This window comes from Gigantopelta aegis, chromosome 13 (genome assembly GCF_016097555.1).
Source record: "Gigantopelta aegis isolate Gae_Host chromosome 13, Gae_host_genome, whole genome shotgun sequence".
In the NCBI taxonomy this organism is placed as follows: Eukaryota; Metazoa; Mollusca; class Gastropoda; order Neomphalida; family Peltospiridae; genus Gigantopelta; species Gigantopelta aegis.
In genome coordinates, this window is record NC_054711.1 from 11,881,559 (window position 1) to 11,901,062 (window position 19,504).

Here is a 19,504-nt window from a genome sequence, read left to right on the forward strand (position 1 = left end):
AACTCAATATGATAATGTCGTTGCATTTTTGTTGAAGGACAGCATAGCGTTTTGTCACAAGTGTGTGGTTGTTTACGTTACAATTAGCAGTTTATATATATATATATATATATATATATATATATATATATATATATATATATATAATTCCGCAAATATAACAAAGACAAGATCAGTACTTGTCAAATTTTGGAAGGAATATCTTGCAGATTATATATATATATATATATATATATATATATATATATATATATATATATATATATATATATATACACACAAATGTATATATAAACGTTACTCATAATAAAATATAACAACATATTTTGTAATCTCTTTGTGTAACACCAATTTTATTTCAGTATACATTCATGATGTACTTTATTTTATAAAGTATTTAATCTTTAGCGAAAATATGCAGAAGGGAATATTGTTTTCAGTAAAGTAACACCAAAACCAAATGCTCTCTGCCCATATATTTTTGCACGGTGATTTCACAAAGTCTTCAAGACTTACTAATTCGATTTGTTTGGTTAGTAAGTGTTTTCTTCATTTAGCCAAAGTTGCTTAATGGTACTGTGAGTTCACAAAGCCTTCAGGCAAGGGATGATGGGTGCAGTTTGCGTTGGACCAGCGATGCTCAGCACCAACGTCCAATATTACACATTCGAAAACCGGCTCTACTGAAAACCAGTCTGTGAACGTCGTTTGGTTGCCTGTTCCTTCCCTGTACACTAAAATCAGGTAATATTATTCAAGAAACATTGGAAAATAAACACCTCCTAATGTCCTGTACACTAAAAACAAGTAATACTATTCAAGAAACATTGAAAAACAAACAACACCTTAGCCCTGTACACTAAAAACAAGTCATACTATTCATGAAACATTGGAAAACAAACAACACCTTAGCCCTGTACACTAAAAACAAGTAATACCATTCAAGAAACGTTGGAAAACAAACAACACGTTAGCCCTGTACACTAAAAACAAGTAATACCATGCAAGAAACGTTGGAAAACAAACAACACATTAGCCCTGTACACTAAAAACAAGTAATACCATGCAAGAAACGTTGGAAACAAACAACACATTAGCCCTGTACACATTAGCCCTGTACACTAAAAACAAGTAATACCATCCAAGAAACGTTGGAAAACAAACAACACATTAGCCCTGTACACTAAAAACAAGTAATACCATTCAAGAAACGTTGGAAAACAAGCAACACATTAGCCCTGTACACTAAAAACAAGTAATACCATCCAAGAAACGTTGGAAAACAAACAACACCTCAGCCCCGTACACTAAAAACAAGTAATACCATCCAAGAAACATTGGAAAACAAACAACACATTAGCCCTGTACACTAAAACAAGTAATACCATCCAAGAAACATTGGAAAACAAACAACACATTAGCCCTGTACACTAAAAACAAGTAATAATATTAAAAAAACATTGGAAAGCTAACAACACCTTAGCCCTGTACACTAAAAACAAGTAATACCATCCAAGAAACATTGGAAAACAAACAACACCTCAGCCCTGTACACTAAAAACAAGTAATACCATCCAAGAAACATTGGAAAACAAGTAATACCATCCAAGAAACATTGGAAAACAAACAACACCTCAGCCCTGTACACTAAAAACAAGTAATACCATCCAAGAAACATTGGAAAACAAACAACACCTCAGCCCTGTACACTAAAAACAAGTAATACCATCCAAGAAACACTGGAAAACAAAAAACACCTTAGCCCTGTACACTAAAAACAAGTAATAATATTCAAAAAACATTGGAAAGCTAACAACACCTTAGCCCTGTACACTAAAAACAAGTAATACCATCCAAGAAACATTGGAAAACAAACAACACCTCAGCCCTGTACACTAAAAACAAGTAATACCATCCAAGAAACATTGGAAAACAAGTAATACCATCCAAGAAACGTTGGAAAACAAACAACACCTCAGCCCTGTACACTAAAAACAAGTAATACCATCCAAGAAACATTGGAAAACAAACAACACCTCAGCCCTGTACACTAAAAACAAGTAATACCATCCAAGAAACACTGGAAAACAAAAAACACCTTAGCCCTGTACACTAAAAACAAGTAATATTATTCAAGAAACATTGAAAAACAAACAACACCTTAGCCCTGTACACTAAAATCAATATTATTCAAGAAACATTGGAAAGCTAACAACACATTAGCCCTGTACACTAAAAACAAGTAATAATATTCAAGAAACATTGGAAAACAAACAACACCTTAGCCCTGTACACTAAAAACAAGTAATACCATCCAAGAAATATTGGAAAAGAAACAACACCTTAGCCCTGTACACTAAAAACAAGTAATACCATCCAAGAAACATTGAAAAACAAACAACACCTTAGCCCTGTACACTAAAAACAAGTAATACCATCCAAGAAATATTGGAAAAGAAACAACACCTTAGCCCTGTACACTAAAAACAAGTAATACCATCCAAGAAATATTGGACAACAAACAACACCTTAGCCCTGTACACTAAAATCAGGTAATATTATTCAAGAAACATTGGAAAACAAACAACACCTTAGCCCTGTACACTAAAAACAAGTAATATTATTCAAGAAACATTGGAAAACAAACAACACCTTAGCCCTGTACACTAAAAACAAGTAATAATATTCAAGAAACATTGGAAAGCTAACGACACATTAGCCCTGTACACTAAAAACAAGTAATACTATTCAAGGAACATTGAAAAACAAACAACACCTTAGCCCTGTACACTAAAATCAGGTAATATTATTCAAGAAACATTGGAAAACAAACACCTCCTAATGTCCTGTACACAAAAAACAAGTAATACTATTCAAGAAACATTGAAAAACAAACAACACGTTAGCCCTGTACACTAAAAACAAGTAATGCCATCAAAGAAACACTGGAAAACAAACAACATCTTAGCACTACACTAAAAACAAGTAATACCATCAAAGAAACATTGAAAAACAAACAACACCTTGGCCCCGTACACTAAAAACAAGTAATGCCATCCAAGAAACGTTGGAAAACAAACTACACATTAGCCCTGTACACTAAAAACAAGTAATGCCATCCAAGAAATGTTGGAAAACAAACAACACCTTGGCCCCGTACAGTAAAAACAAATAATACCATCCAAGAAACGTGGAAAGACAAACAACACCTTAGCCCTGTACACTAAAACAAGTAATACCATCCAAGAAACGTTGGAAAACAAACAACACCTTGGCCCCATACAGTAAAAACAAGTAATACCATCCAAGAAACGGAAAAGAAACAACACCTTAGCCCCGTACACTAAAAACAAGTAATACCATCCAAGAAACGTTGGAAAAGAAACAACACCTTAGCCCTGTACATTATAAACAAGTAATACCATCCAAGAAACATTGGAAAACAAACAACACCTTAGCTCTGTACACTAAAACAAGTAATACCATCAAAGAAACATTGGAAAACAAACAACACCTTAGCCCTGTACACTAAAAACAAGTAATACTATTCAAGAAACATTGGAAAACAAACAACACCTTAGCCCTGTACAGTAAAAACAAGTAATACCATCCAAGAAACGTTGGAAAAGAAACAACACCTTAGCCCTGTACATTATAAACAAGTAATACCATCCAAGAAACATTGGAAAACAAACAACACCTTAGCCCTGTACAGTAAAACAAGTAATACCATCCAAGAAACGTTGGAAAAGAAACAACACCTTAGCCCTGTACACTAAAAACAAGTAATACCATCCAAGAAACGTTGGAAAAGAAACAACACCTTAGCCCCGTACACTAAAAACAAGTAATACCATCCAAGAAACATAGGAAAATAAAATTTTGTGAAGTAGGTCTTCTAATGCAAAAATAAAATGGCAATCCCCAATAGTATAAGTTCTCCATTTCTACAGGGAGGAGTCATATCGCCCTATTTCACCTATTTTGTGGGGTTTTTCTTGATAAATAAATCTCTAATTATCCGAAAAGTTCTCTCAAACAAACTTCTCCTTTTTCCTCCATTCTTGGTCTTGCGCCTCCCCTCATCAGTCTGAAACATAAGATTAAACTTACTTAATTTACATGTAGTTTATTAACTCAAAACAGGTTTTTATTACCTACCATCTAGGACTTGTTGTTTGGAGCGAAACACAAAACTTCAACTGTAAGCTTAAGCAAAAGTATTTTAATTAAAAACTGTTCCATTAGTTAATTTTAAATTTGTTTCACATGCACTGTGATAAACATTCATAGGTGCAACCACGAACCAAGTTTCATTGATCTAGGACTTACAGTTTATGACAAACAAAGCAAGTTTGATTGCTCTAGGACTTACAGTTTATGAGAAACAAAGCTAGTTATGGATCTTTAATGCAACAGTTAAAGCCCCCACCGTTGCCGGAAACGTAACACGTCACGTGTCCACGTCGTAGAGGCGAGACAATAAACAGATATGCAATATAGCAGGGATTCTAGAATCTTTATCAAATTCACTAGCCATGGGATCAGTAATTTAAGAATTTTACTAGCCACGATTAAAAATCCAGTAGTCCTACTTTACTTTAAGTAAATAAAATTTTACTAATTAATAGTAATAATCGGATATGTCACCTAAAGAGGGAGATGGAGCTAAAACACACTAAGATTGGGGAGTGTGGGGTGGGAGTTTGTTACAGGATATTCATATTTAAAAAATGCAGCATTTGACAACTTTTGTCAGGAAGGGGTAAAATCTTCACATTTGGGAAAACATTATGGAGACGTTTGATTAAAACGAGCTGGACAGAAAACTTCACTATGTCTTTCCATCAGTCTACGAGTATGATGACCAACTACTGACATGCAGTTTGCCGCATGGCCGCCGCCCTTAAAATCGAGCCATGTGACAACATGGAGGTCCCCCCCCCCCCCCTCCACTTATGCAGAACTGAGTGCTGTTGGATATGCTTCCCCCACCCTAAAGAACTGATTGCTGCAGAATATGTTCCCCAACCTCCATTTTTAGTTTCTTTTTCTCCTTTTCCTTTTCTATTAGTCTCCCTCTCAAAGTTTCGATCTTATTGTGGTAGAAACACAAGATCCACTCTTGACTGTCTAAATCTTGATATACTCCACACCTCTCTCTGGAAAACAAATATGTAATACAATTCAAGACACAGAGAATACTACACGAGTGACTGTAAGGTATTGTGTATCTTACGTGTTGTTTTAAACGTGTCTAACAAGTGAAAGTCAGTGGTATACTACGTTTTTAAACAACGAGTTGTAAGATAAGTAGCATATAATGGTAACGAATGTTGTAATCTATTTCTTACAGATCCTGAAAAAAACGTTTTACAATAAATTTAAATGCATTTTCCAACAAAAACCTATTTACGGCCCTTGCGCTTATAGTTAACTTGTGCGCCATAGACAAGTCAATTTCAGGTTATCTTGTACGTCACGGAGTGATAGATTCGACCATTCGTTTTTTTCATTGAATGGTATGGCATTGGTGATCTGGTCATCGCCTAGGAGCAGGTAGTTAGTTCTACGTCTTTAAAATCTTAAAGTAGTGTGTACTATCCTAATTCAAAAGAGTAGTTCATGAAGTGGCGACAGCGGGTTTCCTCTCTCAATATAAGTGTGGTCCTTAACCATATGTCTAACGTCATATAACCATTAAAATATCATGGGAGTCGGTATGGGTTTAAAAAGTAATATGTTTTTATATCAGTTTTAACATTATTCATCATGGCGTTACATCTGTTCCAATTTTACGCAAACAGACTACAGTGGCGCTAAACATATGAATTGATAACTATTAATCTGGAAAAGTGACTCTCTTGATGACAATATGTATATACCAACATAGTATAAAACAAATGGTATGTTGGTATTTTCTGCTTTTCATTTCTCTCAGCAGATAAACATGTAAAATCGGAAATGTAATGAAACAATTTAACATATGAACAACACCAGTGATGCATAAGGGACGCTGTGCAGACAGAAGGTCAACGGACAAATTTCAATGGACATAATATCTACCATTAATGTGGTATCTGGATCAACCTGTGTGTATGTGTATGTGCGTGTGGATTATAATGGAAAATGCTTCCTAAGTTGGAAATTGTTACTTGATTGAAAGAATCTCAATAATTGGAATAATTAAATAATGCTCCATCGTTCTTTGTATACTTGTCTTTGATTTGTTGTTTAATGACTTAATGGCATAAAACAAAATCCATCATTCATGTTGTTCCCTTATAGACAAAATCGTATATATATATTTTAAGCAACCTGGTCAAATGAAAGTTTATACAGTCGAAAGTTTTCTCTTCTTTTTAATGTTTAATTACAAAGTATAATCTCAAAGTTACATATTGACCTGTGTACCACTTTACTAGTTGACGTTTTGACCATTGACATTTTGTCCTACAACCATAAGGGACATATTCTATTTTCTCTATCAGTATTTAACCATCTACCATTGCCTACAGCAAGTTTAACATTGCCAAATCAAGTATTACGTCAGAATATCTTGCATCTCTCTCTCTCTTGATGGCATCCAGTTCATTGATCATCACCATGTCTGCAAACTCTGGATACAGTCCACAGTTTGAAGGACCCTGGTAAATATAACAGAAAATTTAGCGACTTTCAATAATATGAGTTCTAGTCTGCCCTACGGCACTAACGACCGCCGGTAGTAGGGGAGCATAGTCGGCTGTTAAAGTGCCTCTTAACAATGAAGAAAGTAACTACTGAACACTCTCCAAAGTGGTCAGCCTAAGCTCATAGCTAAATGCTGATGGGGAATGACAGGTGTGTGTGTGTGTGTGTAATGGAAAGCGCCTGTCGCAGTTGGAGAGACACGGACTGGGAGGTGGAGGTGGACAGCGAAAGAAGTTGAAAGAAAGGATCGGGAAGATTGGGAAGAAATGAGATGAAATTCAAAGAAGTAAAAGGAAAGTGGGATAAAAAATAAAAAATCTACACAATTAAATGTATTGCTTACTGTAAACAGATTCAGTGAATAAAGAAATAATTTGTGATTAACATTATCAATTAGTCTGGTGTTTATAGCCTTTGATCATAGTATGGATCTCTGGAACGACCGCCAACTTGGATCCGGTAGCTGAATCATGGACTGTAGCAATGAGCGAGATGTAGCCTGCTATTGTAAAACCCTTTAGCTTCAAGCTGGTCTGGAGATATAATGGAAACTCCGCCAACTTCTCCACATGAATTATGTGAGGTTTGATTTTCTTACGTAGATGCCATCAATGAAAGCAGAGCCATCGGACTTTATATTGAGCTGAACAGACGTGGATTGGGATGGTGTTGTTTTGACATAGAATGTAGCAGGAGGCAATCCCAGGCGGGTAACGGTAGATGATTTCGATCCCCATGACGTCTTAGGTCTTGATATTAGACGTGATTTGGCCACATCGGAGCGATGAAGAGCAACCAACAGCAGAATTGTAGCACTCTGGGAAGAAGTACTGCTAGACGGAATACATACACGTCCAGACTTTCCCAACTGATGGCCAGTGTGTCGAGATCTATAACGTGTTGCATACAGGTCTACGTTTGACATCCACAGTCATTGGCATAACCACCGAAAAGCTTCTGGATGGAGCATCCACTCTGTGGCTTGTGGAGCGGATGATCTGATCAATGTGTCTGCTAGTAAATTCGAGACCCCTGGAATGTGATGGGCTCATAGATTCAGTGGAATGGTGTCAACCAACTGATACAAACGATAGGTGAGCCAGAGCAGGCTGCTGGGATGTGTTCCGCCCTGCCGATTAATGTATGCCGCTGCTGTCACGTTGTCCGTAGCTACCATAAGACTCGCACAGATCAAGAGGACACACATGGAGTCTGGTTTTGTCTGACGACCAAAGCACCGAACATCTTTGATTGTTCAGATGGGCTCACCAACCTTGAGAGACCGCAGTCTGGATCCTGTGCCACCTGTCAGAAGGAACCTGCATTAGTCCCAGATCTATATGCAGCAGGGCTCCAATGAATTGAAGGCTTTGTGTTGGTCACAATTGAGACTTTTCGAGATTTACAGTCTAACCGAGGCATTGCAAGAACTAAAGTATGAAGTCGACATGGACATGTAACTTCTTTCTCTGGCACTTCATTAAACAGTCATCCAGATATGGGTTAAAGGATATAACCTGGTGATGGAGTAACTATGACATTGGGACCGTTATCTGGGTGAACAACCAAGAAGCCACCGAGATTACAATTGGCAGCATTCATAATGAGTTCCTTGCAGGAAGAACCGCAGATACTTGTGGTGATATTGATGGATGAGTATGTATAGGTAGACATCCTCGAGGTCCAGAGATGCTAGCCAATCGTCCAGTTGAATCACTGTCCTCACATTGTGGACTGTTAACATCTTGAATTTCAGTGGTGGTTGTAAATAATATTTGTTGAAACAAGCCAGATTGTGTATCATTCACAGCTCGTTGGAATCTTTCATTGGTACAAGAAAGATCTCGGAGTAGAATCCGAGAGTGATCTGTTGCAATGGTATCTTCCTGACAGCCCCCTTCTCCACCAGCTTGTCTACCATCTGCTGTAGCATCAGCATGTCTGAGACAGAGTGGGAACCTTCCCATGGAGCAATATTCAAGGGTGGGATAGAAGATAATTGCAGGCTGTAAACTTCTTTCAAGATGCGGGTCAGGTACACATCGTCGCAAAGCGCCTATCAGTTCTGCCAGCAGAGCTGGAGTTGGCTTCCAACAGTGGATATTACAACCGGTGTTGGACACACCAGAAGCAAACATTTGTAATAGTTGATTAGAGTCAAACCGAGAGGTGGGCGAAGATCTGGTTGGAGTCAATGGCAAGCCGGTTTTGTGGGAAGCTGACTGCCAGGGCCGGTAGTCTTTCGATCATAGCTGATGCGCCGAAAGGGCCCCGTTCCACGAAGTGATGTTAGCACTACTATAACCGTAAATACCTACCATCGCGACCATAATTTTTGTCTACGATTGCCAGCCCGCTCCACGACGCGGCGTAGATTACTATCGTCATAAATTACTGTGAAACTATACAATAGGTATGAGGCTGTTGTAAGCCACTAACGTAGCTGTCAAATGGTAGTTAAATGATGATTTTGGTCATTTTCTAAGGATACTAACTTTTTGTATAAAAATGGATCTAATATATAGCAAATACCTTTTATAAAACTCAGCGTTCGATGAAAAAACATTCTAGGCCATACGACTTTCACACAAAAATACGGGAGATAACTCTCATGCTTTATGCATTGGGCAATTATCGCTTTGCAAATAAACTGAAGTTACTTCATGGATGCCCGATACCAATGAATGCATCTAAGATGTCTGAAAAGTCGGTAACCAATTCATTATTTAACTAATTCGTACTTCTTTGTAAAGAATATTTTAATCATTAAAGGGGCACTTACGACTACCATAAGGTTGCTTCGTGGAACGGCTGTAAATGTTACGATGTTAGTTGTTAGTTGTAAAATTCATCGTAAGTCAATACAATTAACCTTAGCTACAATTCTTTCGTGGAACAGGGCCCTGGTCCGGTAGTCTTTCTTCATAGATGAAGCACCAATAGGGCTGACGATTATAGTCGGATGACTTCCATCTCTTATTACCTGGTTGCAGTTTGAAAAGGACCTTTCTTTTTTGATGCCAATATGATCTTTAAATGGCATGTTAAAAACCGCATACACCTGTGTTGACCAATGAGAGAAACACACCGATGATGCTGTGTCTCTGAAGTTGTTGTCTAATTCTTTAGATGCACCAGAGATCACGTATCCTGCGGCCAGTGAACAGATTACTACAACCTCAGGCAAGGCATCTGTAGCAATCATCAGTACCGGACCCTTGTGTGACCGAGCCGGAGGGCACGAAAAAGATGGGAGTAGGTCATTAAACTACACCAAGGTGATCTCACATCGTCATATGATCCACTGTATCCGTATCTTCAATCACGGTGGGCTGAGACTCATCATCAGGAAAATCTGTCAATAAATGTGAACTCACATGGCGATCTCCTGTAGTGGAAGGCCGTGGTGAGCCGGACCATGGATGGTCACAGTTGGGGACCCATCAACTCCCTGAGAAGTCGGGTTAACTAGACTTCGAGATTGATGCATCTGTCAGATCGGCCCGTGAATAACCATGGGGACTGGCTGCAGTTCCTGATGTTATCAGTTGTGGACTGTCGACCTCTGTCTCAAAACAAGTGAGTTGATTGCTGAGTGGCAGTCGTCATAGGCTCATAAATTGGGCATACTATAGGAGCCATGGGGACAGCAGAGATCACCGTCGACAAGGTTCCAGAAGTCGTCATCAGATCCACTGGAGGCATCAGAGTAGGATCACCCGAAGTGACCATAGCTGATTGCCAAGGAACCATGGCAACATTCATAGCCGCAAGGGTTTGCTGCATCATTTCTGGCAAAATATTTTTCAATATATCAGCAACGAACTCCACGATGCATGGCTGGACAGATGAGACCGGTGCAGCCAATGACTCAGACAGGCACTCGGTCTTCTTGGCCTGTACAGCTCGAATTCAAATATAGTTCTCAAATTCAGTTGGTCCAAGTGGCAAACAGAGGTGACATCTCGGTGTTGAATCCCAAAGGTGATCTGCAACCTTGAGATAATTAATAGGGGTTGCAACCCGCAATGAATTTCTTGCACTTCAGGCAAGAACGAATGACTGTCATCGAGCTAGTATCAGACATCATTAATTAATATGCAATGATAAAGAAAAACAGGAGTCTGCACAATTCCAGTTAACAAAGAGCTGCCATTTTAAAAACGACAACCGCTAACTGGCACAAGTGACAATTAAAAATTTGGAAATAACACTTTAAATAAAGTGAATTAAACCAAAATAATACACAATAATATTGTAAGAGTGTGTAGAAAAACATCCCACACGAGAACCTCTTAATTAAACCAAGAGGTAAGGACACATGGCTTAGATTAGGATGGAGAAAAGGGAAAGTCGTCTGAACCACAAGAGTGAAGGTAAAAGAAGGAAGTTACAGTCACATGATCAGAACAGGAAGGAGGACCAGACTACTATCCTTGTGGGAATATGCATTTGTTTGAGACTAGGTGAAGTAGAAAAAAATATATAAATGGTGTAAAAAATACCTCCATGGATTTTGCTTGATAATTTATCTGCAAACCCATGACATCAGCCAAACACATTGAATAAAGTTTCTTAATATATTTTATTACTTTAGTGTGCACTCAAAACCACGAAGTCGATACTAAATATGACATTATCATGATTTGACAAACCCATAAAATGATGTAATTTATTTTAAAATGGCAATACCTACCGGTAAGTACGAACTTGATGGTGATGGAGATAGTTGTGATGCAGGTAATCTTGAAAGCGTTTCATCAAGAATTGATGGAACTGCATCAGACTGGCGCAACTCATGAGACTGGAAAACACGATTGTAATACTTGTTAGAGAGATCAGTCATCTATTAATTATCAAACTCCGAAGGTTAAATCTCCCTTTATGGTACAGGGATGATGGCAACTGATGGCATATTAAAAATTACAACTCACCAAAGCACTAAAATGATCTGCAGATAATTAAAACAATCATGTGTGCAACCATTATCATTGATGACATAAGCCAGGTGGGTTACCAGATATTTAGTTTTTGAAATTAGTTCAGTAAAGAAAGTAATAACTTCTGGCAAGATCTCCAAATTAAAATGTGCTACATAATTATAGTGAACCAAAATAGTGAACCAAAACGTGCTACATAATTATAGTGAAACGAAACACTGGCAATAACCCATCGGTCATTACAGCCTTCTAAAACTAACAAAAACCCGTAATTTAACTCGTAATTTAACAGTCTATAAAATACCCTACCAGTGTTATTTTGTTTATTTCATATACATAATAAAAGTTATACTTTATTTCAACAATGAAAACATCTTTATTGTATCTCTTTTTGAATGCTATCAGCAATCTTCTGCTGAAACCACTAATTTACTGCCATTTTGTCATTTGATGACTTTCTTTCCCACATTCGATCAAAATAGTGATACAAACATTTTATGACCACTGTCATCTGATATTTTGCCCTTAGTCACGAAGTTAATTGATAATAACTGATGATTTTTACTTTATGTCATTTGTTTATTCTCTGACCGATAATAAAACATTATTTTTTGTTTGTGTGTGTTTTTTATGTGGTTTTTGTTTTTTTTTGTTTTTTTTGTTGTTGTTGTTGGGGGTTTTTGGGGGGGAGGGAGATATGACAATTTTTTGTACAATTGGCCAAGTAATATTATAGTCTTTATAAACAACTAATAGGTCGTGCTGACCTAGTTATGCATGGTATGCGACACACTGCCATCTCATGTTGTAGTTTTATGCAATGTTTGATGATCCTATGTGAACTGATAAGATATTCTATGGAAATGAAAAGTTCACAGATGGATAAACAATGTCATATGATAATGCAAGCCATCAAAGATGGGCATATACACATGAAACTAGGGATGTGTATTTCATTTGTTTCGTTTGAGGAAGCTAGAAATAAAAGAACAGAATAATGTTTTCTCTCATCCTCAGGTATATGGAACAGAGCTATCCCATCTATCTTACATGGGATATCACGCGCTTGCGTTTAAAATGGCGTCGTTGGTAATACATGACGTCATATTAATGTGAGTTGGTGAGGTCATTAAACATAGTTTTAAATTAATATTTTGTTATTAAAACCTTCATTTTAAAAGCTATCTTGTTAATATGTAGTGTTAAATTTTATTCAACACATGAAACAAACACGGCAAATACGATAGTGTAGTTTATTTATAATAAAATGGTCAAATAAAAAAGTTACTTGTTCAGCCATCTTTGTCTGTTCATGTAAAATAATGGTTTATTTACCCAATGAATGAGAGAAAAAGACTCCATCACATCCATGTGGGATAGAAAAACTACACCCGAGGTGGTGAAAATTTCGACCTGGGACATGATCGCGTATGATGAAGTCTATAATCCCACCTTATGGGATCACTTTAAAGAAGTTTTATTCTTTTTCAGCTCCAATGGATCTATATTAAAATAGGATTTGTCCTTTGGTCGGGTTTGTTCGCCAAAGCGATAGTAGGCGACGCACATTAAGTGAATACCCGGACACCTGTGTGCCGACGTGACACGTTGGTACTGGTTAACAACATGTACGTTTATAATGTCATGACTGGACTCGAGAATAATCAAACTAAAGCTCTGTGGCATTAGATTTAGATGAAAGGTCCAAACATATGGAGGTCACTTTGTAACGAAATAATGACCCCAGCTGTCATCACTGCTTGACTGGATCTGATAATAACTGTTGTATTTTTGGTCATGGTAAAATGGCTGTATATGAGAAATGTACTACAAAACAATTAGAGAGGCTCGAGCTCTCCTAGATCATCACTTTTTTCTCCATGGAAACCTTTGTCATGAACATACCTTATATAAGTATTTATTTCACTCCAGAATTGAGAACATTTCTGTCTTAGGTTTTTGATATAACCGCATCTGGATGCAGTACGGGTCCGATAAGGTTCATTAACTGATTCAGTTTTCCCCCCATGTCCCAAAAGGTCAATGTACAATATTAAAAACTGAAATGGTTTTAATTCTTCTCCAATTACTAGAAGTGAATATAAGACTCCATCATATACGGTCATGTGGGATAGAAAAAGTATACCCGAAGTGGTGAAAATTTCGACCTGGGACGAGGCTTGCCGAGTCCCATGGTCGAAATTTTTATCACCGAGGGTGTACTTTTTCTGTTCCACATGACCACATATGATGGAGTCATTCATTCGGTAAATAAAAATTTATTTTATACGAACAGACAAAAATGGGCACCATTAACATTTCACCATTTTATCATGGGTAACAAAATAAAAGTTTCACCAATTGATATGACGTCATATATTACACCGACGTCATGTTAAACGCAAGCGCGTGATATCCCATGTAAGATATAGAGGATATTATATGAGTGTCCATGACAGACGATGTTTACACGAGTGCCTAAATTATCTTATTACCCGAGCGGTCACTCATAACAGGGAAAATATTTTCCATATTTTCTCAGTGAAATATTCTGCATTGGTCTAACGAACAATAATTAGCTCCACTATTACATGACGTCATCACGGATCTAACAGCAGCCCATTATACATTTGGAGCTCATGTCCAGTTGACCTTTCATTCGACCAATCAAAACCTAATTTGCAAAATCATGCCAGTGATTTTTGAAAAGAATTTCCGAGCGAGAGCATAATCCCGAATGTTTTCAAATAAAACATTCGGGATTATGCTCTCGCTCGGATAAATTTAATAGGATAATAAAAACGAATATACATGAATATACATACAAACATATAAACATTATAACAATGCATATACACGTACAGAGACAAATATATTTAGACATATACATAAAGAGACACATTTTGATAAATGTAAGCCTGTCATGCAATGGCTCTACCAACTGAGCCAAATCCCACCCATGGTTGGGAGTTGGGGATGAAAATGCACATGGGTAAGAGGTCAGGTTACAGAATATGAAGACAGTGAATGAACAGAGTAGTGTAAACGTGACTGACCCCGTAGGCCCTTTTGGGCAGGTGTTGTCTGCTAGAGTCTTTACCCTCCGACTTGCGTAACTGTAAGTTCACCGCATGAATCTGCGGTGCGTTCGAGACCAGCATGTCGTCAGCAGAGTAGTGCCGCTTGACGGGAGGCTTCGCTGAACAAAGCAACAAAAAAAGAAACCATTTACCAAAAAAAAAATGTTTTAACGTATATTACACAATGTATATTTACAGTATATGGTGAAAAATCTTTAAAATCTAAATTACATATGGTCATTAACTGGTTACTGGCTTAAAAACTTACTTCAGTGAAAAACCTGGTCTGTATATTCGATATATGTTTTATCATCCTAATTAGTGCATAAGATTATTGAGAGATAATGCACTAGGACAACAAGAAACACACTGCATACGTATAGATACTGAAATTCTAAACAAGAAAAATAGAAGAGAACAACCCTCATTATTTTCTTTTATTATTACTTAACATAGCGCAATTTCCCCAATTAAAGTCGACTGTTCTGAACATCTATTAAAGCAAACTCAGGCTGGTTAACATATCTTTCAAATGTATAAGCTTTTGTCATGCAGCTAAATAAGTGTGCTAAATATCTGGTTACATATAGTTTTGACCTAGTGTGAGCTCAACCCTAGAAAAGTAAACAGTTCAATAAAAGTAACAAACCTGTCACCTGAAGTACCACAGCCGCATGGACCGAGTCTTGGACCAAGTCCTGGTCCATGGTTGTTTCGCATTGGTCACTTGACCATTGATATTACTTCGTGGATCTTGAAACCAGGACAGATCATTGCACGATGGCTGTTCGGACTATCAAAAAGAAAAAGAAAAGAACCCACAAAAATTAAACAGGCTGTTTATCAAAGGGGTTGTTTTTGTTTCTAAGTGGAAAAAAATTAGAAAAAAAGACACTGATTTCCAATTTTTAAAAAAGCTTCAATAGTTTTGTTGAATATGTAACATTTTTTTCTCTCTTTATTTTTTTGTCATTTAGGTTCTATATTAGGCCAAACAAAATAAATTTCTGGTCTCTGGTCAGCACCTCAACTTTTTAAACAAATAATTTCCCGAGGTATGACGTCGATTTTTGCCGTGGTTTTCTTGCTGTGACCTAAAACCACATTTGGAGCACAAATGCCATCGCGCATGAACGAGGACGTGCATTCTGATTTCAGTTTAGATATGCACCTGATTTCGGTATCAAATATATCCACCTTTTCTATGCAATCCAAGATTAAAAAAAAAAAAAAAAAAAATCATGTATACTAATCTGTGTAAAGTGCCCGTGAGAACACCTTAGTTCCGAGATCTAGCAGTCATTTGGAAACAAAGTGTTAAAGGAGCTCAATCACGGATTTAGTGGGCCTTATTTCTCTAAATATGCATTATAAATGGAAATTACATTCATTTGGAATACCAAACCTAGTTACTGTATGATCCAAAACATTTTAATTGGGAATTCCATGACACGCTTCAGTTTTAAAATTTGGAACTCTTCTTTAAATGAGACATTCAAAATACGGAAAAACAGACTCGTAGTGATGAGGCTATATATACGACAACCGTATAATGTATTTGTGGATTTTATATAAACGATCGCCGTGTATAGAGACTTGGGAAATGAGTGCCGGCTATATACATGGCAAAAAATAAAATATATATTATTTCATGACAAAAATAACCGCGAATACGCTGAAATAAAATAATAAACAGTCGGAACATGAACTCACCATTTATTATTATTATTATTATTATTATTATCAGGCGCGTGTGCAAATTATTATGACTGGTTCGCAAAGTGGTATTTCGGTTTTAATGTATAGCGTAAAAAGCTCCAGTGTACTGTTGCATGTTTTGTCGTCCAAAGGTTGGCTAATTATTACTTAACCCAGTTGAATCCAGTTCTACGTGCAGGGACAAGTTCAGTCTGCCGTTTGTGTGTGTGTGCACGCACGTTAATCTTGCATTTTTATAGCCAAAACTCCTCCAGATAAAACACTGCCCCTCCACCCTAAAAAGGTAGTAGTAGGCTAATAATAGTAGTAGTAGTAGTAGTAGTAGTAGTAGTAGTAGTAGTAGTAATAGTAATAATAATTGTGTATTATTATTATTATTATTATTATTATTACATGTATTATAATGTTGGTAAAATCACGTCGCGGTGGGGTGGGTGGGAGCGTTTGTTTAGAGGGGGACCCGGGAGTGGTCTCAGCTTTACTAGTAACCTACAAAAAAATGTATTTTGAGTTTTATTGCCCTTACAATTTTAAGCATTTGAAATGTGACTAAATACAGCAAAATAACCTTTTAGTCATATTTATTTGCTGTAAAATTAACTCTTTTTTTTTAAATTACGTAAGCAGCCTCAAAATTGCACTCAGTGAAAAATTATTAAGTTCAAACCCTGTTGTTAGTTTGTGTACTGTCCGTCGTTAGTTTCTCTTTCAGTTAATCTACCTCAGCAGCGGATAAATTTGTAATAGTTTTTATTTATTTATTTATTCATTATTATTATTTATTATTATTATTATTATTTATTTATTTATTTATTATTATTAATTTTTTGTTAGTATTGTAGGGACAATATGACGCTATTCATATATATCTATGGAAAACGTACACAAAAGGGTCCGCTAAATTCATATAGCCTACTTCCCCACTCCCTCCCCTGTTCAGAAAATGCACTCTTCGTACAGTACTTAGTATGTATTCCTCCTGTTCCAGATGGTTCGGTAATATGGATCAATCAAATACATGTACTTATTTACCGCCTATATATATACAGTTTTGCTGTGAATATAGCCAGCCCTCGTTAGTGAAAGCTATATACACGGCCTTCGTATATATAGTCACATCGTATATACACACCGTCTAGTTCAGAGTATTCTTTAAAAATGTAACAATTCCTATGTCAAGTCAGCTGTTATGGCATATTTTGCATGATAATGAATTTGACAAGGTGGAAAATGAAGGTGTTCATGATCCAGATGTTTAGAGTTTTTCACGTACGACTAACGATAAATTTACCTATAGATGCAAAGGCCTAACTAGTCGGGATTGTCGACGTTTAACATGCTTCTGTTACTAAAATAAATTAATGTATGAGCTTATTATCATTCAGTACATGTTTTTATTATTTTTTTAATAACTTATTTTCATTGTTGTTTTTCTATTTACCCGCAGAGGATGGTCAAGCGTTCTCGTTACACGAGCTTGGTAAATCTATTTTGACACTGCGGTTATTCAGGGAATGCCCATCACGTGACTCAAAATAATACGTCACACCTCTACACTCCAAATAGCCGTTATTTTTCTCAGAATTATGGACCGTACCCATAATTCAATTTTTTTTATTTATAAAATATCAATAATAAGTGTGATATGGTGGTCATATAGATGGTTGAATAAAGTACTTTTAGGTACAAATCAATGTATATATTGTCATATAATACCTTGCTGGGTCAATAATTGAGTCAACCATCTGAGAGAGCGCGTTTAAAACCCCATAGGCCCCTAACAATCACATAACCGAACAATAGATTATCTAGGAAAACATTACGTTAACTGATTTTAGGTTTCTAATATTTTAAAATATTGTCCCCTGCATATATACATGCATATTACAATAAGTCAAAGGATTGAAATGTAAAAAATTACATATAGGCTACAACTAGCAAACGTAAAAGGGGAAAAGATCAATACATACCTTGGCTTACGGTGGCGACGACGCCATCTCTTTGGCCACTTGAATCAATTGCAAGGCATAGTGTTAGTACTACTATAGTATTTAAAATATAAATATATCGAATAAAGATGTGTAAAAACTTTAATACAGATAAGCGGCGTTCTCATGATGGGATTAGTCGCACCGACTTGTCGCATGCGATTTGTCGTTACGACTCGAATCGTGTGTGGGGATGACGTTACGTCATAAGATTTGATGACGTCAAACAAAGCTCATCAGTTTAAAACTATTTTGCGGGAAATGTAAGTGCCTAAAATGTCCATTGAAATAAAGAAAACATGAATGTAGACATTTTACTGATGGCATTATGTAACAAAACAATTACTGACCACATCTGGACAATAATAGGTTTTATGGACCCATGAAATCCGGACATTTTGATATGCTTATAAGCAAGTGAAAAAACACGGAAGTGACGAAACTAAACGGTTGTACTTTAATGTGATTTGATTGGCTGAGAGCTTATATAAAATGATTTGTCGCGAGAAATAGAACATGTTCTAATCGGTACGATTCCGGCAGGACTTGTCGTATAAGACTAAAGTCGTTCCGATTTGGGTTTCCATCGCATGCGACAGGTCGGTGCGACTAATCGTATCATGAGAACGTCCCTTTTAACGAAACGTTATTCTATTATGACGTCATGTTTTGTCCCAGTAATTTATGACGGTGTCGATAGATGGCGTATGTGTATACAAAAGCATAGCGAATAAATTAAATGCATGCAAAAGTTAAGACGTCACTCTTACAGATCCTGTATATAGACGGTTTTATTGGCCAGTGACGTCAAAGTACTATGCGCATCCATGTTTCGAATCACGTAATCGGTCCGCCATTAAAGGAGTGAAACTCGCACAAAAACACGTGAAAGCATTGCATCTGGTTGCATTTTCAGTATTTATTGCCTTTTTAGTACATTTTCTGAAAGCAAAACCAGTATGTCGGATAATTCAATCTCATTTAAAGAGTGTAGATTCATATCAAAGTTGGTAGAAGTGTGATAATCATTAAACACGTAAATAATAAAGCATGTATACACGTGAATACAAAAGCATAACGAATA

At 36.7% G+C, this 19,504-nt stretch overlaps 1 protein-coding gene across 1 annotated transcript; it reads right to left on the reverse strand.

The window, feature by feature from the left end:
- Nucleotides 1-332: 332 nt before the first annotated feature.
- Nucleotides 333-18,579, reverse strand: LOC121387834. The gene is made up of 7 exons (XM_041519058.1): nt 18,403-18,579; nt 15,363-15,506; nt 14,690-14,832; nt 11,390-11,497; nt 6,549-6,647; nt 5,033-5,162; nt 333-4,090 (listed from the first exon to the last, which is right to left on the reverse strand). Exons 2-6 carry the CDS (start codon nt 15,418-15,420, stop codon nt 5,097-5,099), a joined length of 474 nt encoding a protein of 157 aa, XP_041374992.1. The 5' UTR covers nt 15,421-15,506; nt 18,403-18,579; the 3' UTR covers nt 333-4,090; nt 5,033-5,096.
- Nucleotides 18,580-19,504: the final 925 nt, after the last annotated feature.

Coding starts and splice junctions, on each gene's coding strand:
- LOC121387834 (XM_041519058.1), bottom strand. CDS start 15,420: ATGGACCAGGACTTGGTCCAAGACTCGGTCCATGCGGCTGTGGTACTT. Junction 6,648..11,389: donor CATCAAGTTCGTACTTACCG/GTAGGTATTGCC, acceptor TATATTTACCAG/GGTCCTTCAAACTGTGGACT. Junction 5,163..6,548: donor GAGATGCAAGATATTCTGAC/GTAATACTTGAT, acceptor TTTGTTTTCCAG/AGAGAGGTGTGGAGTATATC.